The sequence below is a fragment of the Setaria viridis genome, chromosome 5 (assembly GCF_005286985.2).
Source record: "Setaria viridis chromosome 5, Setaria_viridis_v4.0, whole genome shotgun sequence".
In the NCBI taxonomy this organism is placed as follows: domain Eukaryota; kingdom Viridiplantae; phylum Streptophyta; class Magnoliopsida; order Poales; family Poaceae; genus Setaria; species Setaria viridis.
This window is the reverse complement of record NC_048267.2, coordinates 33,788,318-33,809,739: the sequence shown is the minus strand read 5'-3', so window position 1 is coordinate 33,809,739 and position 21,422 is coordinate 33,788,318. Positions and strand designations below refer to the sequence as shown.

Genomic DNA, 21,422 nt, shown 5'->3' with positions numbered 1-21,422 from the left:
ACATGATGGTATCTAATTACGAGGGAAGTTGAACCAAACGACCATGATCTGTTTTTACATTTGCTAAACCAAACACTATTTATGAAACTATTCGAAATGCTGACAAATTTAGTTACGAAATTATTGGCCATGGATCAATGATATTTTAAAGATGCCATCAATGATTCAACCCCTGTCAATTGTCACAAACGCCAAGGACCTGGCAGGAAGCATATTTCCCCATGCAAACGGCCGCATCTCATCTGCTCACGGCAGAGACATGCTCGGAATACTGGTGGTATACAGGTATGCTGTGCTCATGATTCCTTCTTCTTTCGGTAATTAAGAATCCTTAATTGCATTTCCGTAATGTCCGCGTATACGGACAGAGCCATCTCGTGCCATACAATGCCACTTTTGCCATCACTGTCAGCATCCGGTAAATTAAAGATCACGCCACCATAGCACAGCCTGCCTCATATAGTCATATGACGTAAATTTCAGATAAAATAGTAAGGACGTACCTGTCCTTAATCAATTTATTTAGTTGGTTTTGTATCACATCTCAAAATTTCCATTTTGGATTGTCAATATGCTAAACCGCCAAAAGAAGAGGAGAGCAGCCGATAACAATAACAAAATGAAGGATTTTCGTTTTTTAAAAGCAAAATTGCCAACCTTTAATTGTTTAGCTGTCAATTTAGACATACAATTTTTTATCAAAATTTGGATTTTTACATTTTGGTTTCCCAAAAACCAGTGATGACGTCATAAAAGTTCATGATGGCGACATAACTCCCTTTTCTATAGAATTAATTTTATTTAATGTAACATTTGCATTTTAGCCGCCAAAACTTTTTAAAAAGCTTACAACTTTTTTATCTGGAGCTCCAATTTAGATGGTTCTTTGCGCTCACGAATTTGTAGCGACGAGTAGTACACTGCATGGTTTTATAATGTTTGGTGTATTATTTTCTTAATGTATGTTTCTTCTCTTTTGTGGTGCTTCGTGCAACAGAAGACGATCAGTATGTGGAGTTCCAGAAGAGGCTTCATGTGGTTGATAGATCCCAAGCTAACGCAAGTGTTTTTATCATATCCCAACATCTACTTTATTTTAATTTACTATAGTTAGACCATTAGTTGCATGATGAGTCAATTTAAATCCTATATTAAGGTTTACTTGTGTTTGGTTGAGGAGCAGCGCCGTAACTATTGTTAAACTAAGGTGAGGATGATAAATACACCGATTTAGCTTGTTAAGAGATTGATTTCACCAAGTGAAACATGTTGAATGAATATCACACTTTTGTAATACCTGAAGAGATGAAAAAATAAAGATATTATAGATATTTGATCTCTTCCATCCTTTCAAAAAAAATTAAGAGAAATCCTTCTACCCAATGATTTTCCACGAGACAAATTAGAAAAGTCGCTTTACCAGAGGAAGCAGAGTGAGAGCCATACCTAGCGCACCCTTAATTTGAGTTGCTTTTCTCTCTTATTTAATTTATTTTTGCCACGCCATAGAAAAACTACGCATGGGACTAATACTCATGACATGACTTATTGGGACTATCATATAAAAAGGAAAAAGTGTATTTTCATCCTTCAAGTATTGCAGAAGTGTGATATTCATCCTTAATATTTTATTTGGTGCAAATCAACCCCTTAACCAACTAAATCGATGCATTTATCATCACCGCATTGTTTAACAATGATCTAGTGTCATATAATATCCGTTTAGGTCATGTGTGTGGCAGAACCACCTAAATTAACCCGACTAAAGTGTGCTAAACATCGCCTCAAATGCGAACAAACACTTTAATCGGATTAAAATGGTAGTCTGTCGAATTTAACCCAATACAACCACGTATTTCCGATCGAAACAAGCATACTTGTACGAAGACGAGTCCAGAGATTACAACAATCCAAGTGCAACATTACAAAGGTTCTAATTTACTTATTACAAACCGAGTTCAAAATATAAAGTAGTTCAAAGTTCAAATGCAGCGGAAAATAATGATAGGTCTAACTTCGATTCACGATACCATGGTGAAGTCGTCCATGATATCACTCACTGCGATCCTTGCCCACTGAGGACGGGTCCCACTCAACCGTCCATCCCGGAGGGATCTAGTACGGCCAAGTCACACTGGCAATCATATCATCCACATCAACATTACTTGAAAACATAGCCACAAAGCAAAGCTGAGTATACTAATATTCCGCAAGACTTACCCGTCAGGTGGTATCTAATCCACCGACTCCTAGACATGCAAGGCTTTTTGGCTGAGGGGTTTGTTTTGTCAAAAACTTCTAAAGTAGGTCCTTGCTTTCAAGTTTTAGCATCAAGTTCTAGTTGATTAACCATTCTAGGTAAGCACCTATTCTAAGAAAGCATGGTGAACAAGCAATTTAATCAAACATCAATATTAATCATCATCATTGTTTCTCTACTTAATCAGTGCAGAAACGCGGTCAAGCAGTCCCAAACTGTGAGAAGCAGACAATTCGAATTCAATTTCTTAACCTTGCAAGGTGGACCTAAACCCAAGATATATGTGTACCACGACTGGTTCTCATATATCAGTCGTCCCCATTGATCCCCAGGCATGTGACCAGGTCCCACTTCCCTTGGATATAATGCCCCACGGTCCCGGATGACGCCGTACCGTGACTGCACTTGTACCCACATGGTGCACCAGGGGAACTCGGTTCCAAAGAGAGTGGGGAGTATGTCAACACCCCGGTTCAATCAGGTACTATGCTTCCCCATCCTTTTTTATACTAGGTATGAGTTTAGTACGTTCAAACACTTGACCACAACTCTAACACATTTTGACCTTAGCAGTTTTCCTAAACAGACGGGGCATCTACCATTTAGAACATAATACCAAGCCCTGTCCATCAACCTTATGATTCCAACATAAGTAAACAAGCAACTGTTATAGCTCGCGAGTGACAGGAAATCACTCGACTTTTACTGTGTCCCTATTTAGCATAGCAACTAAACGACTTATCATGCTAGTATTCAAAACATGGGTACTAGGAGCATGCAACTAGGGTTTCAAGCAACTCCTATGAACTTAATGCACAAACATGAGTAACATGATATTGCATAATTTTAGAAACCAGAGTTATGCTCCGGGACTTGCCTCCTTGTCCTAAGTTAGCCTAGGCTCTTCTGAAGCTTGGTTCGGTTCTTGAGTTGTCTCGATCAGGTTCAACGTAGCAGTAGGGTGTTCTTCTTCAGCTCCCGGGACTAGCTCGTAGGTTCCATCCGCGAGGTTAGCTTCTACATGAGATGCATACGCATAAGATTTCATGTATAACCGTTCATGATGTTGGTTGCATTTCATTAGCATTGCAGAAACATAGGGTGCATTTTCGGTCACATTCACCTAAAAAAGTTTGTAATAATTCTTTTCTTCGCAAAACAAGGTTGGTTCGAAAGAAAACCTAGTTTTCACTTTGATGGTGATTGTGTACACATATAAACTGCTTAAAAACTTATTATTCACAAGATAAAAGGTGGTGTCATGTTGGTACTGTTTAGCATCCTTTTTAAGACTGATGAGAAGCACAATTAATTACTTGTGAGCCTACAAGTTCTAGTAACAATTTTCTTTATTAAATAAATTAGCTTTTAACATGAATAAATGTTTAGAAAGCATCTGTTAATATATGAGAATGAAACTTTTATAGGAGCTTTCCCTCTATACAAGAAATCTACTATAGAAATTTGAGATGGATTTGACAACCACAGAATTTACTAAAAAATCAAATATGATTATTCTGCAGAATTTGAAGAATGATTTTTAACTAGGGTAACATCATCAGTTAAGTTGAAACACTAACATGTGCTATGGTGATTTTTTCAAAATTTTATGAGCATTAAAACTATTCATTCGACAGCAATGAATTTAAACAATCATGCATTTTTATAAGCAACAAAAACATATGTTTCACTCGAGCAAGTATTTTTACTCGGTAGTAATGAGCATCAGGAAACTAGAAAAATTTATTTCACATTTCTAGCAATTCTCCACAATTTTCTATGCATTTTCCAAGTTTCAGCCATTTCTGTGCATTTTAAAATAAAACTTGGATTTCCTCTTTTACAGAAAGGCCCTCACGGTTTTCAAAATCTCACAACAAGACCCTGGAACAAAACTTGGCCTTGCAATGTGGCCCTTGGGGGCGGCCGGCGGCGAGGGCGGCATAATCCGGCGAGGTCCGGCCGCGGGGGTGTGAGCTAGGGGTGGGAAAGTGACGAGGGGCTCACTGGTGATGTTTTCGTTGTAGGGGTTGAGGGCAGAGGAGGTTCGGCGGCGGTGCTCGATGGCGTAGCTCCGGGTGCGGCTCAGGTGCAGTGAGGCTTGGGTGGTGCACAAGAGAGCTTAGGCGGCGCTGGTGGAGCTCGGGAGGTGATGCTCTGCGGTGGGGCTCCAATGGCGCACGATAGAGGGGGAAAAGTGGAGGGTGTGGTGCCGGCGAGCCGGGCTTAGCCCCTTTTGTAGCGGCAGGACAGGCATGGGCGAGCTGACGACGTCGGGTGGGCTCGTGGCGCAGTTGGGCAGGCCGGCGTTGGCGGGGCAGAGGTGGCAGGCGGAGGCGACGTGCGAGTGGCCGCCGGTGGCGTGCGGAGCTCGCATGCACGTGGCCCGCGCCCCGAGGTTGGCCGGCAGCGATTTGGCGTGGGAAGGGGAAGATCGCGCGGCGCACGGTTGGGTGAAGGTCGTGCTCATGCGGTCTTGTCACCAGCGGCGGATGGCTGAAGGGAGCGGCCAGCTGGGCGGCATGACGTGGCATCGGCGTCCACACCGTGCATGATCACTGCGATCCGAGCGCACGTGGGTTCGCACGTGGTGCGCGTAGGCAGGTTCTTTGGGCTATATTTGCTTCCAAAATTCTAACTGAACTTTGAAAACTTCAAATATAAATGTTTGAGCTTGAACTATGGACTACAATTTCTACAAAAGCTGACAGGTGAAAAACTTTGCAGATTTGGAGATAAAATGGTGTAAACTTTAGTGGAACGCCGGGTAAAGTTGATTTGAAAATGACTTGAATTTGACCCAACTTTGACCTAGTTTTTGAATGCCTTCCACTTAAAATCAGAAATAGTGCAAATTATGAAAGTTGCTCAATTTGAAAAGTTCTACAACATTTATATTGGCCAAAAGTTAAGTTCTTATATAAAAATCTGTTTTTATTTCTTACCCATGTGAGTGCCTTTTAGGGTGTTTTCAAGCCTTAGATGAATTTGAAGTGTTTTTGCTTTTGACACTTAGCTAATTTGGTTTTGTCTAATTTTCTTCTTAATTTTTATGGATTGGTTGGACACATCTAATGTTGAGTCGGTCGTTATAATATTTCGATATGGATTGGTTCCGTTAATTTTTTCCCATAAAATTTTTATGGGTAGCTAATTTAGATGATTTACTAAATTTTCTGGACTCTATATCCTCAAGTCAGCATATTACCTCGTACTTTACGGATTCATCAAATGATTACATAGCATAAATTGTCATTCGACAACACTAAATTATTTTTAAACTAAGATGGGACGATTAATGCACCGATTTAGTTAGTTAAAGGGTAAATTTTCATCAAATAAAACAACGTAAGGGATGAATATCTCTTTTTTGCAATACTTAAGGATGAAAAATATATTTTTAGAAAAAACTACAGGAGTCTCGTTCGAACGCCAGACAAGTCCCGTAGATACACGACAAACCGAGCGGCACCGAGGACACAAGGCATCAGCCGCGTCTATATTCGAGTCCTGGGTCGGTAGTGCAAATGATGTGCCCATAATTGAAAAATATGTGAACTTCGGTGCATGTGCCGCTTGCTTGCAGCTGGCTGTCTTCCCATGAATACAAAAAACTGTCGGGCCCAAACGGAGTACCGAGACCAGATAGAGAAATGATATGCAGCCAGCTGTTTGATTCCTCCCGGTCACTCATGTAATGTCTTGTCGTCTTGGCTGAGTTAGATCTAGCCGTCAGCAAGTACCTCCGTAAAAAACTGGTTCTCAACTTAGGGGGTGTTTGGATACTAGGTGCTAAACTTTAGTAGTGTTACATCATATGTTCGGATGCTAATTAGGAGGACTAAACATGAGCTACTTATAAAACTAATTGCAGAACCCCTATGCTAATTCGCGAGACGAATCTATTAAGCCTAATTAATCCATCATTAGCAAATGGTTACTGTAGCACCACATTGTCAAATCATGGACTAATTAGGCTTAATAGATTCATCTCGCGAATTAGACTCCATCTGTGCAATTAGTTTTGTAATTAGCCTATGTTTAATACTCCTAATTAGCATCCAAACATCCAATGTGACAGGTGCTAAACTTTAGCACGGGGTATCATGTGCATTAAATTATATTCCATTACATGCTACATAAGTAATTTTGCTGATTTGATAAGATCTTTATGAGGAGAGAGAAATGAGAGTTTCATCATATGTGAGAGGAGTTTTATTCTAATCTTAATAACAGTGCAGTAAAACTGTGCACTAAGACTGACCTGAGTATATTGGTGTTGCATTACGAACGGTTTAATGTATTGATACATAATTTTAAAATTATTTAACAGATAACCTCTATAATCGTATCTTTATAATCGTATCTTTAAAGTTGACTCACAATACCTAGGAGAATCAATTACTTTCCCTTAAGACTTTTTTTAAGGGGGGTCTAGCACTTTTCATTTGTCGTTTCCAAGCGCCTCTGATTTTGGTCCTAAATTGACGCATGCCATAATTAATACAATTAGAAAAATTATGTTATTCTAACCGTTAGGTGCTTGTATCTACGGGACTGATCCAAAATATTAGCACATTTTTCCAAGATGTGTCTCCATTATACACTACAACAATATTATTTTTCCCAACAGTTTCTTTACAAATGGCCAACGATTTCTAGTATATTTGAATAGAGCTCTTTTACGGTACACAGTACTACTACTTTAATTGTATGTAGTATATATAAGATCTAACTATTCATTATTACTAATAATTTAGTAATTTTTACATTATAAATGTGTTTTTTCAAATGCAATGGTCTTTTAAACTTTATGCTAGTGTTAAAAATAAAATTATAGTGATGTCATTTGTGTTCTTTTACTATGATACCCTTATACAACAAATCCAATAAGACAAGATCTAATAATGAAACCCGGGAACACTAATTCAAAAACAAAGCGTACCTATACTACTAACTCGTATACTACCCATACCATAGGTGAAGGTTTTGGCAGTATACAATTAATCTTGACCGTCTTATATTTTTATATTAGTCCTTTTTAAACACTAGTATAGCCTAGTATTGTGTACCGTAAAAGAGTTCATATGAATAACTACCTACCATAACTGTAGGAAATGAGTTTGTGGGTGACTTGATAAAATTATTGAGAAAGAGACAAGTTACACTAGAAAAATTGTGCGCCATTCGAGAAAAAATAGTAGGAAGCATCAAAATTTGGCCACTCATTAAAAATTGTTGGAAATGATTGTATATCTTCTAGTGATAGTACAACTTTATTTTCTTTCTGTTTATTTAACTCTGTAGTTTTTAAGTGGCGCTCCTTTGATATGGATAAAAAAACATTGGGATTAGCTTCATCAAAGCCCTAATCTTTAGTTTAAGTCCGCCGGCAGCTTTTACATCCATGTGACTGCGAGCAATACCTGGTCGTTAACTCATGTTTCTATAAATTCTTAAAAAGAGAGGGGGGAGGGAGAGGGAGAGATCGAATCCTATTGAAAGAAGAGGGAGGGGGAGAGATGGGCACTGTCCTGGGTGCGATGGAGGAGTACACCTTCACCTTCGTGGCCATGGTCGTGGGCTTCCTTCTTATCGTGTACATGTATGAGCCATACTGGAAGGTGCGGCACGTGCCAGGACCCGTGCCGCTGCCGCTCATCGGCCACCTCCACCTGCTCGCCAAGCACGGCCCGGACGTCTTCTCGGTGCTCGCCAAAAAACACGGCCCTATCTTCAGGTGATGAGCCCCGCTCGTCCTACTTTACTTGCATGTCTCCTCCATCTTATGATGTCCGAACCACCAAAGTACTATATAGAGTACTAAAATCTGTGGTATGCAACTTTGTTGTAAACTCCCTCAATATCTGAAAATATTTATATTATGTAGTACCGCGACCAATTCTAGCGTGAAGTCCAATGGTATTTGATTCGATCTCTGTAGGTTTCACATGGGAAGGCAGCCAATGATCATGGTGGCTAACGCAGAGATTTGCAAGGACGTAGGCATCAAGAAGTTCAAGAGCATCCCTAACCGGAGCATGCCTTCGCCCATCGCTAATTCTACGATCCATCAGAAAGGACTCTTCTTTACAAGGTTTTGAATTCAAGCTTCTTCTGGCGATGTAACTTTTTTAAGAGAAAAGCTTCTGATTGTAAGTCAATTCAATTAAGATCGAATTCACATGAAAGTGAAAGCAAATATCATGTATGAACGCATTTGGATCAGGGATTCGAGGTGGTCGTCTATGCGAAACATCATTGTCTCCATCTACCAGCCGTCCCACCTTGCCGGATTGATTCCAACCATGGAGTCGTACATCGAGCGCGCGGCGACGAACCTCCAGCACGGTGAGGAGGTTGACTTCTCCAAGCTTGCGCTGAGCCTCTTCACCGACGTCATCGGGCAGGCGGCATTCGGCGCGGACTTCGGCCTGTCCAGAAAGCCGACGCCGCCCGGGGAGGATGGGAAGAGCCACGCCAGGGATGACGCTGGCAGCACGCAGGCGAATGCGTCATCGGAGTTCATCAAGATGCACCTGCAAGCGACAACGTCACTCAAGATGGACCTATCGGGGTCGCTCTCCATCATTGTCGGCCAGCTCATGCCGTTCCTGCATCAGCCATTCCGGCAAGTGCTCACGAGGATACCTGGCTCCGCCGACCGGGAGATTGACCGCGTCAACAACGAGCTCAGTAGGCAGATGGACGGCATGGTCGCCGACCGGATTGCAGCGAGGGAGCACTCGCCGGCGTCGGAGCAGCACAAGGACTTCCTGTCCGTGGTGCTCGCCGCGAAGGAGCGCGGTGCATCGGCGCAAGAGCTGCTGACGCCGGACTACCTGAGCGGGCTTACCTACGAGCACCTCCTCGCTGGATCGGCGACAACGTCCTTCACTCTGTCATGTACGGTATACCTTATCGCCAAGCACCCTGAGGTGGAAGAGAAACTGCTCAGGGAGATCGACGCGTTCGGCGCACACGACCGCGTACCCACGGCTGACGATCTGCAGACCAAGTTCCCCTACCTGGATCAGGCACGCATGAGAATGTCATTAGCCTTTGATAATGAATCTGTTGGCACTCCTAATTGGAATCACTGTTGATGTGCCATTTGTGCATGCAGGTCCTGAAGGAATCGATGAGGTTCTACATGGTGTCGCCATTGGTGGCGCGAGAGACCTCCGAGCGGGTGGAGATCGGTGCCTATGTCCTTCCAAAGGGTACATGGGTGTGGCTAGCACTTGGGGTCCTCGCTAAGGACCCCAACAATTTCCCAGACCCAGAGCTGTTCCGACCGGAACGTTTTGAGCCCACCTGTGATGAGGAGAGAAGGAGGCACCCGTACGCATTCATCCCGTTCGGCATCGGCCCAAGAGCCTGCATCGGCCAGAAGTTCTCCATTCAAGAGATCAAGCTGTCGTTGATCCACCTCTACCGGCATTTTGTTTTCCGTCACTCTCCCAGCATGGAGTCCCCACTCGAGTTCCAATATGGGATCGTGGTCAACTTCAAGTATGGAGTCAAGCTTCAGGTCATCAGGAGGCAGAGGGACTAGGTTGCCGAGTGCTGTGGATCTTGATGTTCACACACTTCTGCCGATGAAAAATAAAAGAGCAAACCCGGTTCCGTTAGTTGTGTTGGTGTTTCTATGGGTCCTGTTAGGGAAGAAAATTCTATGGAGACCGGATGCAAACCACGCTCCTTGCGTACCCGACGTTGATATGCGCCACATGGGCGTCCGAGGGATCCAAGGGACGCGGCTCCAGACGCGGACGCGGCTCCAAGTCACGGATGCGGCTCGGTTGGCGAGCGTGACCAGCTCGTCACCCCCTCGTCGGGGCCATGGACGCCACCCCCGAGTTTGTGGCGGCCTGGCTCCCCGCCGCCACGCACCGCCTCTGCGGCCGATTGAGATCTTCTTCCAGAACCTCACGGGGGGAAGCGACTCCAACGACAAAGACGGGGAGGTGGCCGCGCAGCGGAGCGCGCTTGAGCTGCCCTGCTTCGAGCGCGCCGCCGCGGTTTGCCTCGACCTAGGCCTTCTCCGCTTCTCGCCATCACCATGCCACTCGCCGGCGTCTTTGCCCGGCTCACCAACCTAACCCTGGATAGCGTCGGCCGGTTCCACGGGCTGTGCAGCCTCGGCGACGCCATTTCCTCGCCGCGGTGCCCATGCCTGCTGCAAATGCTCGCCGTCCGCTGCGCCTGGGGCCTGGAGGATCTCACCATCCAATCTGAGTCTCTCCTGCAAATGGAGCTGAGGAAACTGCGTGGCCTGCAGCGGCTCACCGTGGTGGCGCCGGCACTGAAGGAGTTGGCTGTGGTGTACTGCTTCCTTGGTGATGAGAACCAACCGGTTGCCAACATCTCAGCCTCTCAGCTGGTGCATCAGAGAATATGTACATCAGAGAATACGTACTTTAAATTTCAGTTAACTATCAGGATATCAGAATTATCCAAGTTATTTCTAGCAAAACTGATTTGCATGTATCAAACATACTTGCTCACATGAAAAAGCAGTGAAGTACAGCATACACATAGCTATATCCCGATTTCAATTTCAATTTTGATGTCTTCGGGTGAGAAGGCCTTACCCTTAGCAATCAGTACAGCATACTTGCTCACGATCTTCTGCGCTTACCGGTAATGCGAGCCTGACATCGTCGCCATCCTGCATCCAAAGCTCCATGGGCCCGGCGAGCTGGAGTTCGTGTGAGGCAAACCGTCGAACATGCCTTGTGCATTCAGTCGGGGAGGCGCGAGACGAAGCCGAAGATGTCGGGAAGGCGCCAGGAGATCACGGTGGCAGCGGGGGCAGATGGAGAAGGCGGCGACGGGCAAGTCCATCTCCTGGGATCACGGTGGCGAGGCGACGGGTGCAGATGGAGGAGGCAGCGGCTCGTGTCCGCTCGTCACGCTCGCCCAACGCACTGCCGAGCTGAGTCCGTGACCTGGAGCCACGTCCGTGACCTGGAGCCGCGTCCCTTGGATCCCTCGGACGCCCACGTGGCGCACATTGGCGTCGGCTACGCAGGGAGCGTGGTTTGCATCCGGTCTCCACAGAATTTTCTTCCCCTGTTAGTGCTGGCTGGTGTCCCGGTGTTGCGCTAGTAAGCGTCACTCTTGCACACTGGTACAGTATCTTAGTCGACCTGGCGTATGTACATTTTCCCCCTTAATATGTTCCATGCTTTATCAATGTAAGGGCACATTCAACAGTAGATGGTTATGGTCTACGCCACATCATACATACACATACAACAAATGGAGAGTTGATACAGGAAGTTGTCTATTAATTATCTGCAAATTATTTAATTTATATGTTTAGACCTCCTAAATCTTGATCAAGTATTATGATCTTGATCTTTGTATGCATAACCGTGATCAGATCTAAGTACTAATAATATGATACTCCATCCTTTTTATTTATAAGGCGCACACGCATATCAAGATTCAAACTTAGCAATTTTTAACCAATAATTTAACTATTAATTTTTTATTTTTATAATGTAAACTTGATATGGTTGGATTCGTGATCAAATATACTTTACAATGATCATAAGTTATAACCATAAACAATATAATATAAGATAAATGAATGGTAAAAGTATTATTTGGAAGACCGTGCTAAGATCTAGCATGGCTTATAAACATTGATGGAGGGTGTAAAAATACGAGAACAGCTCCGGTACTTTTTTAAAAGAAATTACACGAATATCAAGCAATAAGAAATAATTAAGTCAAATTTTAAATCTATACCTATTATTAAAGCGAGTAACATCTCTGCCAATAATTTTCGTCCGTCGCGCTTGTTTTGCAAAAAACCCCTCAGAATTTCGTGGAATCAACCCGCAGTCCAATTCTTCTGAATATAGGGGGGCTCGGTTGGAAAAAAGAGGAAAGTGAGGGATTAAAGGGAAAAGACCCCCTCCCTCGGGGGATCGAGAGCCGCCGCACTCCGTCCGGCCGTCCGGCTCCGGGGCCGGCGCCGCCCAGCAGTGGACTGGCCAGAGCTCCCTCAGGGCCCGACAGTGGACTGGCTCCGCCGCCATCTGCACGGCTCCCCCGCTCTGCACCAGGCCGAGCCGCCCGCCCGCCCGCCTGGAGCTCCCCCATCCGCAGCCGCCCGGATCTTTCCCGCTGCGGCCGCTGCCCGGAGAAAAATCGGAGAACAAATCTACAAGAGGAATCCACGGAGCAACCCATAAATCTTCGGAATCAAGAAAAAAAAGGACCACAACACCGACCTGGATCTGAAGCTAAGGCGAACATACCTGTCCATGGAACCTGCGCCAGCGTCCTCGAGCATCCTGGCAACAGGCTCCCTCGTACGCTGCCATGGGCAGGCTCGCGCGCTGCTACGCTTTTGGTCAAGAAGCTTGTGCATTCGCCGGAGGCCTCCCTCGCAAGGACGACGCACGCTCGAGCTCAACAAGCCAGAGGGGACGAGAGATGCAGGCGGGTGAGATGAACGCAACAGAGGGAACGAGCGCTGGGACTGGGAGGATAAGGCTGAGCTATGCGAGAGACGGTTGCCTGATTCCGGACCTTGAGACTAGCAACATGAGCCCGCGCATTCCTTCCGCGCGGTAGATGGCCCACCAGCATTAATGAGCTCTGAGCTGGTGCGTGTCGCAACTAGCAAGGCTGGACCGAGCGCATGTGAGCTATGCGACGAAGGGGCAGCAGCAATAGACAGATATAGGGGACTCGCTTCTCCTTGGAACGGTCTATGGCCCATGCGTATGAAGTTTGGTCTATAAAAAAAAGTCCAGTCTCGTTAATGCATGGAATACCATGCGGTCCATGAGTCATTCAAAACTTTTATTTATTTAATATAAATTCAGATTTCAAAAGAAAACAAGCGCAAGAAAAATAAACCAACCAATATTGCTAATGTACTACTATTGGTGTCACCACATACACCTCGACTCTAACATACACCTGCATGGTATATGTGGACCATAAATTATATAATATAAATAATTCATATGGAGTATAAAATATAATTTATCATCTGAGTTTGATACATATTTAAGCGCTATGCCATAATTTTCTTTCTCCCGTTGCAACGCACGGGCATATTTGCCGTTGCAACGCACGGGCATATTTGCTAGTTATTATATAATTGGGTTCTGCCTGGGCCCGGTCCTGTACAGCGCATACCATGCCTGGATCGGTCCTCTGCTTTCGTTGTGGGGAACAATGGCACGGAGTTGCCGGCGACGATTCCCTCCGACCGTCGAAATTCCTCTCCATCTGATGCAAGTTCCACAGCCCTGCTGGCAGAGCTGTGCTTCGGATTGAGTTTACTTGATGTTTCTTCTTGTGAATACGGTGAAGTTAACACGGGAGGAATCGATTGACAAAGCAAGCACTATATTAAAAGAATGATACTCCGTATCTCAGTTCGTGGTGCCGTAATTCAAGAATCAAGATGCTTGCTCGGCTAGGAGATGTGGCCGCTGCCCGCCTGCCCCTGCTGCCGCCAGCAGATGTCCGCGGCTCGCCGCTGCTTCTGCGGCGCCACTAAGGATACAATACGACGGCGTTCCGGATCCAATAATGGGCATGGCCGGGCTGGGTAAGTGTGAGCAGGGCTGGGCCGTGGCATTAAAATAATTAATAAACTAATTTAGATAATCACGGGTGGTTTGAGATATGTGAGACTTTATAGAAAAGGAGAAAAGAGCAATTCTCTAAAAATATTTGGCAAAGACAAAAAAAGGTGCAATTGCTGCACTTATAGTTCAGCTGTAACTTGAGCCTTATCGTTCTTCTCTTCACCATCTCGTCACTTTCAACGCCTGAACCAAAGCCATAGAGGCCGTTGCAAGCTGGGATGCTACATTGGCCGGGCTGCTCGGAGGCCGCAAGGACATGCGGCAAGGGCGGCTCCAGGAGGAAACATTGCTTTGGTAGGAGGGATTGCAAAGTGCTTTGGATATGCTCCATTGCTACATTGCTTTGGATATGCTCCAAAGATTTCATGAAATATTCCCTCTATTCTCTCCTTTTGTGAAAGATCCCATATCCAGATACATTTGCTTTGCGCCAATCCTACGCAACCGCCTTTAGAAAGGCGGTAGGAGACTCCACGAGAAAGATGGGCTCGATCAGGCTCAGTAGTGGACCGCCCGAACCACTACCGACACCGTTTGGGCCCATATTTTTGGTAGCACTCCTTGTGGGCTCCTCATGTGTGTCCAAGGTGATTTGGGCAAAGTTAAGTTGGTTTGGTGTGTCATGTGGGTTCTTCCCTATCTCATGCTCTCTCGCGATAGGTCAAAGCTGTGTTTCTTATGTGTTTGAGTATGTTTTTCCCCGTATGCAGATACGGTCTTCTGTAAACAGCGATTTACCAAAACTCGTGGAAATGATCAGAGATAAACTCCCATGTCTAAGTTCGTGCTTGTTATTTTACTCTTAAGTGCAGGAGTTGATGGTCAGATTTGTCACTTATGATGGATCGCGTTTAATATCAGCAAGATGACAACCGAATGGCGGCACGACGCACGAAGGGCTACGCGACGGACCGAGGGTGAAGGCTAAGATTAGTTTTATTATTAGTAGAAGAGACTTCATTTGGCTTGCATTTTGTTTTATCGCTCTCGTTTTCAAGGTGAAATTGAACCACTTGCTATATTTGAATTTATAGTCCAAAGGTTAAATCAAAAGAGGATTTGCAACGAGATCAACCTTTCATTAAGTATCAGAGGGTTGTACCGCGTTCATCTTCTATCCGTGGCTGTATATACATTTGCAACTTTGCACGGAGGAAAACCCCAAGATCAAAATTCACACAGCCACTAGCAATTGATCTAGTAATTCTTGTACCTTTTGATGGCCTGAAGCTTGACACCATGCTTGAAGTTGACCACAATCCCAAACTGAAACTCCAGAGGGGACTCCATGCTGGGAGAGTGCCGGAACACGTATCTCTGATGGAGGTGGATCACCGCGAGCTTGATCTCCTGAATGGCGAACTTCTGGCCGATGCAAACCCTGGGGCCGATTCCAAACGGGATGAACGCGTACGGGTGTCGCTTCTTCTGCTCGTCCCCGGCAGGGTCGAACCGCTCCGGTCGGAACAGCTCCGGGTCTGGGAAGTTGATGGGGTCCTTGGCAAGGACTCCTGGCGCCATCCACACCCATGTACCCTTTGGAAGGACATAGCCACCGATCTCCACACGCTCGGAGGTCTCTCGCGCCACCAATGGCGACACCATGAAGAACCTCATCGACTCCTTCACCACCTGCGTACACACGTGTGTCGAGTGAGTCCATGGATTCAAGATGATCGATCCAATAAGCCAAAGCAATGGCGTGTGCGTGCGTGCCTGGTCGAGGTACGGGAACTTGGTCTGAAGATCGTCCGCCGTGGGAACGCTGTCGCGGGGGCCGAACGCGTCGATCTCCCTGAGCAGCTTCTCCTCCACCTCCGGGTGCTTGGCGACGAGGTAGACCACCGAGGACAGCGTGAACGCCGTCGTCGCCGATCCGGCGAGGAGGTGCTCGTAGATCAGCGCGCTCAAGTAGTCCGGCGAGAGCAGCTCCCGCGTGGACGCGTCGCTCTCCCTCGCCGCGAGCACCACGGACAGGAAGTCCTTGCGCTGCCGCGACGCCGCCGGCGCTCGCTCTCTCGCCGCGACGATGCCGTCCATCATCCTGCGGAGCTCACCGTTCACGCGGGTGATCTCCCGGTCGGCGGAGCCGGGGACCCTCAAGAGCACCTGCCGCAACGGCTTCTGCAGGAAGGGCAGGAACATGCCGACGATGGTGGAGAGAGACCCCGACAGGTCCATCTTGAGCGACGTGGTCGAGTGGATGTGCATGTTTATGAACTCCGACGACGCCTTCGCCGCAGCTCCGCCGTCGTCGGCACCCTTCGAATCTTCGTCGCCAGGCACCGGCGGCTTTCCCGACAGGCCAAAGTCCGCGCCGAACGCCGCCTGTCCGATGACGTCGGTGGCGAGCCTCACCGCCAAGTCGGAGAAGACGACCTCCTCGCCGTCGTCGAGGTTCGTCGCCGCGCGCTGGATGCACGACTCCATGGCCGGGATCAGCCCCGCGAGGTGCGACGGCTGGTAGATGGAGACGATAATGTTCCGCATCGCCGACCACCTCGAATCCTTTGTAGCGAAGAGGCCTTTCAGATGGATGGGAGAATTAGCGAGGGGCGAAGGAAGGCTTCTATTGGGGATGCTCTTGAACTTCTTGATGCCCACCTCCTTGCAAAGCTCTGCATCGGCCACGATGGTCAATGGCTGCCTTCCCACGTGAAACCTGCAGGCAGATCGAATCAAAACCTAACATCATAACCGATTGTTGATCTACAAAATCTTTCAAAATTAGCATCCCGATGGAAGAACCGTTTGACTTTAACATCACATCTACATCCCACAAAATTAGCACTCTGAACTTCTGAAATGCAGGGACGAACTGCCCATGCACCAGAGGAGGGGTGGATCACCTGAAGACCGGGCCGTGCTTCTTGGCGAGCACAGGGAAGACGTCGGGGCCGTGCTTCGCGAGCAGGTGGAGGTGGCCGATGAGCGGCAGCGGCACGGGCCCCGGCACGTGCCGCACCTTCCAGTACGGCTCGTACAAGTACACCACCACCAGGAATCCCACGGCCATGGCCAGGAAGGTGAAGGTGTACTCCTCCACCATCGCGCCCAGAACCATCTCCATCTTCTCGATTCTCCCTGTTTTGTCTCCCAGCTGCAGCGTATCCAAGTTACGCCCTTGCTCTCACCCAGTAGAGTGTAAATTATTGGAAGATGAGGTGAGGTGATGCAGGTTCCTATATTGGTATTATGATATATATGCCATGCTCGTCGTTCATTGGCGTTTCTGAAGTCAATTCTTAGATCATGGCATCGATGACGATGGATCTGCCCATTACATATTGTCAGTGGAGACATGGTAATTGCAAAGCGGAAAAAAAATGGTGCACTTGTGCATAAAAAAATATGTTCCAGCAACCGGCTGATTGGAAGTTTTCTTTTTCCTTTTCTTTTCGGGAGGACTGGTAGTTGATAGCCCCACTGGAATCAAAAGGTGAGTAGCACTAGCATTAAAATAGCCTTTGGCCCAACGGTACTACCTTGTAAATAAATAGTTCTAGTACAGTGCTGAGTGCTGATATTGAAAGAATGTAGGGCCAATGAGGTCTCCACCAATAATACATGCCAGCTAGCTCATTGGAGTGCCGCATCATATTTTTATCTAGTTGGAGGAGATAGAAGGGGGAGAGAAAGATGAGTTATCTCTTGATCAAGAGATAATCTTATGCACATATTTTTAGATTATGTGAGTGTAATATGGACGTCTCAGCAATGCACAGTGAAAAACATCACAGCTAGCTCTTTGGGCACCCGCAATGATTATAGAGAGCAGCTCTATATAACCTTGTCCACATCAGCACTGCCCTCCCACAGATGTATTCCAAAGTTTAGTGTACCTCACAAGGTATTTTTAATCACACCTTCTCTCTCACCTCATCTCAGATCTCCCGTGCTCTCCGCCCTTCGCCGGCAACCCCGTTCCGCCCCAGCACCATTTCCGCACGCCACCACTTCTCCGCCTGGGCCGGCCCTCATCTCCGCGCGCGCCAGTGGCCTGCGCTCCACCGGAGCTGCGCCGCTGCCGTGCCCTGCGAGCTTGAGTTCCACCGGGAAATAGCCCGGGGCGGCGGGGCACTTAGCTGCGCGGCCGGGGGTGGTTGCGAGTGCGGCAGCGACACGGAGGGGACGGCCCCGGTGGCCGCACTCTGACCACGGCTTGTGACGGCGGCCCGAGACCGTGCCCTGCGCTGAAGTGCGCGACGGTGGTCACGTCTCCTGCTCGTGCCCTGCCCCACGCTCGCTGCCTTGCTGCACGTCCCCGCCCGCGGCTCACCGCACCGAGATCCTCCACCTACATGCCCGGCCCGGCCCAGCCCGCTCGCAGCCGTGCTGTTCGTGGTCTTCGTCGATCGTAAGTGGAGCGTTGATCTGGGCACCATCACCGTGCAACTGTTGATCGGCGTGAAGAGCAGGCCATCGTCACCGTCCGAGCCATGTCGCGGCCAAGCTCCGGCCCGACAGAGGCTGTCGTGCCACCCACGGCGAAGCCTCCACCCCGATTGGATCCTCGCGGTAGCGACACGCTGCTGGTCGCTGGGTCGCTTGTTCTCTCGCTCGGCGTGGTCGTGTAGGGTGGGGTTGTGGTAGGGCCCACATGACGTAGAATCGCGTGCTAGCGGCACTCGCTACGTGAAGCCACGTTTCTATCTCCTGTCATTTTTTTATCCTCAAATGTTGATGTGGCTCTGAGTGCCTAACGGCACGTTACGGTGCCCTTGTGTGAAGAGCTAAGCTCGCATATCTCCCGATGCCCACCTCTCACTTGGGCTAACTTACTTTTCTCTCTCTTTCTCATTAAGCTAGCAGCCAGGGGCGGATCCCAGGGGGCAGCCTAGGGCTAGGGAGGCTGCAGCCCCCCCCTCCCCCCCGAGAGCCCGATTTTACCTCTAAAATACTGTAGACAAAGCCTCAAATCACCATTAATTTCTAGCTCTAGATCTTAATCTCTACTATTTAGTCCCCCCTCCCCCGAGGTGTTTATCCTGATTCCGCCCCTGCTAGCAGCTATCTCAAACTGTTGGAGTAGCTCTATACAGATCTACTTATGTTTGAGTTATGTGACTATTAGGTGTGTTGTCTCTTGTACCATTTATTATTAATATGAAGTGTGATATATATATACACACACGTGTTGACTTTAATGTTGGAGGAGACCTGATAGCACAAGGTAGCTGTCAAATCAAGCTGGGCAGATGCCAATGGTGGTGTCGGAGCTAGATGCCATTTGCCTGCCTTGTCCATATATCCTCAATAGATGCCAATCATGAGAATTGCGGTCCATTGCTATGCGCTGACTGCGTAGCACCAATGTATTATTCTGACTTCTGACCTTTCCATAGGCCCTGACGACATCCTTAAACACATCTAAGGCCTGTTTGGGAGCCCACTATCCTACGTGGGTCGGGCCAATATTTTAGGCTCCAAGACAAGGCCTTAATTATGTTTCTAACAGAAGACTAATCATACAATCGATCATACAATATATGTGTGATCTGACCACTGTATATGTATATATAGTACTTTCTGAGGCGCATTCAGTTCTTCCTCTCGATGACTGCACCTTGACACCGTACTTGAAGTTGACCAAAATGGAGTACTGGAACTGCAGGGGAAACTCCATCCTGGGCGAGTGCCTGAAGACGTGGTTGCGGTAGAGGTGGATGACGACGAGCTTCAGTTGCTGCATGGCGAACTTCTGGCCGATGAACGCCCGGGCTGGGGGCCGATGCCGAAGGGGATGAACGCGTAGGGATGCCTTCGCTTGCACTCCTCGCTCTCCGGGTCGAAGCGCGCCGGCCGGAACACGTCCGGGTCTGGAAAGTCCTTGGGATCTTTCGCTAGCACGCCGGGCGCGAGCCACACCCATGTGCCCTGTGAGGGTGCCTGTGAGATGCTCGTCATTAGTGACCGGTTTAACGCAAAAGGGAAATTATGCATTTTTTATCTTCCTTTTATTTTGACATCACCTACTGGATTTTGTTGCAACATGCAAGACAGGGCTAAGTACTATAGCGCAGATGATGTCCCTTACCTTGGGCAGGCCTCCAACCTCTACATCCCTGGACGAACCAGCCTCCAACCCCATCTCGACACGAATAATATCTTTAGCATCCCTGGATTGATCAAGACACGAGATTATCATCTGAGTACAAAATCTTTGTAATCATCAAAAAGTAAGATTACACAAACCCTTACCGGGCTGATTGTGGTGGCAGACGAACACGCCTATTCTCGACTACCACCGGCTAGATACTCGGCACCACAGGGTCACGGGAGGAAGGTCCTCCACTCTTTCATGAAGTTCTGAAAGAACCAAGGTTGAGACTTCATAAGCACGACTACCAGAACAGATCGCATACTCACCACCAGTAAAATCCTCAGGCAACAAGGCATCAGCAGCCGCTCCTGGTGTCTTCACAACATCTGCCAGCTCAGAAGTCGTGGCCTCATCACCTAATGGCTCAGTAGCCTGCCCGGGGGCTCCCAGCTTGGGGGCTCCCAGCTTAGGGGCTACCAACTCGAGGGCTACAGTTTAACGGCGTCTCCTCCACAGGCGACTCTTCAACGACGACACTTGTAGCTGCGTCTCTGGCAATCGCGACTACTTCAGCAGAAGTAGCCTCGTCATTGTCAAAAGTCAAGTCGGCGGCCTTTTCAACAAACGGACTAATATCATCAATATTCTGCGAGTAATACAACTAAGTCAACAAGAAACTCAAAAGTACTCAAACAAATGCAACGCGCGACTACGCACCTTGGTACCCTGCGACCCTCGGGGCTCAAACCCGAAGAAGTTGCAGCATGCTGAGTAGCAGGTTTTTTCTGCACTACTCGGCGTCTGTTAGCTGGAGGAGCAGAAGGCGCATCTTCAGCATTACTCTCAGCTACCTCCTTACCCTCGGAAGGCGTGGGCAAGAAACCAAGCAACAAAATGAGCAAAGAGGAGCAAAAATACCTCTGTTAGTCCATACCAACCGTCGAACTATCAAAGGACTCCTGGGAGTATTGGCACTCCTTGATAGTTCCTGAATAACTTACCCAACAATGCCTCCACGTCATCATCGGATATATTTTCAGAGGACATACGTGACGGGTCATCAAAACCCGTATACTTGAAGCCTGAGTGAGCACGTTGCCGCAGGGGCTAACTCTGTGCTTGAGGAAACTGGCGGCCACATTGATCCCAGTTAACCCTAAAGATCTTAACTCGGTAATCTGCGCCATTTACAAATTGGTGATCTCAAGGGTATCCTAGGCTCAGTCACCCAGTTGTCCGCATGTTTTGGAGCATGGCCGGTGACTAACAGGATCAAGGTTGCCAATATAAAACCACCTCTTCTTCCAGTCGCTGTGGGAATCAGGCAGATCATACTCGAGATATGCACTCGAGTTCCTGAACTGAAACCCAACTCCTCCAAAGACTTCTGTCCTAATCGCGCTGGGTTGTGGTTTACACCGAAACAATTTCCTAAACAAGTCAAGACTAGGCAAAACACCCAAGTACACTTTACATAAGTGTACAAATATAG

At 47.5% G+C, this 21,422-nt stretch overlaps 2 protein-coding genes and 1 long non-coding RNA gene across 4 annotated transcripts; 1 reads left to right on the top strand and 2 right to left on the bottom strand.

Moving 5' to 3' along the window:
- Nucleotides 1-7,734: 7,734 nt before the first annotated feature.
- Nucleotides 7,735-9,894, top strand: LOC117854579 (cytochrome P450 711A1). Of its 2 annotated transcripts, none has more exons than XM_034736805.2 (4): nucleotides 7,735-8,000; nucleotides 8,205-8,357; nucleotides 8,490-9,297; nucleotides 9,387-9,894. In XM_034736805.2, exons 1-4 carry the CDS (start codon nucleotides 7,783-7,785, stop codon nucleotides 9,816-9,818), a joined length of 1,611 nt encoding a protein of 536 aa, XP_034592696.1. In that variant the 5' UTR covers nucleotides 7,735-7,782; the 3' UTR covers nucleotides 9,819-9,894. The 2 variants fall into 2 exon arrangements, with proteins under 2 accessions (XP_034592696.1, XP_072149774.1); XM_072293673.1 differs by having other exon boundaries at nucleotides 7,958-8,095.
- Nucleotides 9,895-11,849: 1,955 nt separating this feature from the next.
- Nucleotides 11,850-13,211, bottom strand: LOC117854580 (uncharacterized). The gene is made up of 2 exons (XR_004640331.2): nucleotides 12,538-13,211; nucleotides 11,850-12,440 (listed from the first exon to the last, which is right to left on the bottom strand). It is a non-coding gene; the product is annotated as an uncharacterized lncRNA (long non-coding RNA).
- Nucleotides 13,212-14,945: 1,734 nt separating this feature from the next.
- LOC117854968 (cytochrome P450 711A1) lies at nucleotides 14,946-17,200 on the bottom strand. Its single transcript, XM_034737236.2, has 3 exons — nucleotides 16,737-17,200; nucleotides 15,604-16,549; nucleotides 14,946-15,519 (listed from the first exon to the last, which is right to left on the bottom strand). The coding sequence occupies exons 1-3, from the start codon at nucleotides 16,955-16,957 to the stop codon at nucleotides 15,085-15,087; spliced, it is 1,602 nt and encodes a 533-aa protein (XP_034593127.1). The 5' UTR covers nucleotides 16,958-17,200; the 3' UTR covers nucleotides 14,946-15,084.
- Between the last annotated feature and the right edge of the window lie 4,222 nt (nucleotides 17,201-21,422).

Bases quoted from the DNA above. Each gene is read 5' to 3' on its own strand.
- LOC117854579 (XM_034736805.2), top strand. From the start codon at position 7,783: ATGGGCACTGTCCTGGGTGCGATGGAGGAGTACACCTTCACCTTCGTG. The intron at 8,001-8,204 runs GTGATGAGCCCC...CGATCTCTGTAG, and splicing joins AAACACGGCCCTATCTTCAG to GTTTCACATGGGAAGGCAGC. The intron at 9,298-9,386 runs GCACGCATGAGA...TTGTGCATGCAG, and splicing joins AGTTCCCCTACCTGGATCAG to GTCCTGAAGGAATCGATGAG.
- LOC117854968 (XM_034737236.2), bottom strand. From the start codon at position 16,957: ATGGAGATGGTTCTGGGCGCGATGGTGGAGGAGTACACCTTCACCTTC. The intron at 16,550-16,736 runs GTGATCCACCCC...ATCTGCCTGCAG, and splicing joins AAGCACGGCCCGGTCTTCAG to GTTTCACGTGGGAAGGCAGC. The intron at 15,520-15,603 runs GCACGCACGCAC...GTGTGTACGCAG, and splicing joins AGTTCCCGTACCTCGACCAG to GTGGTGAAGGAGTCGATGAG.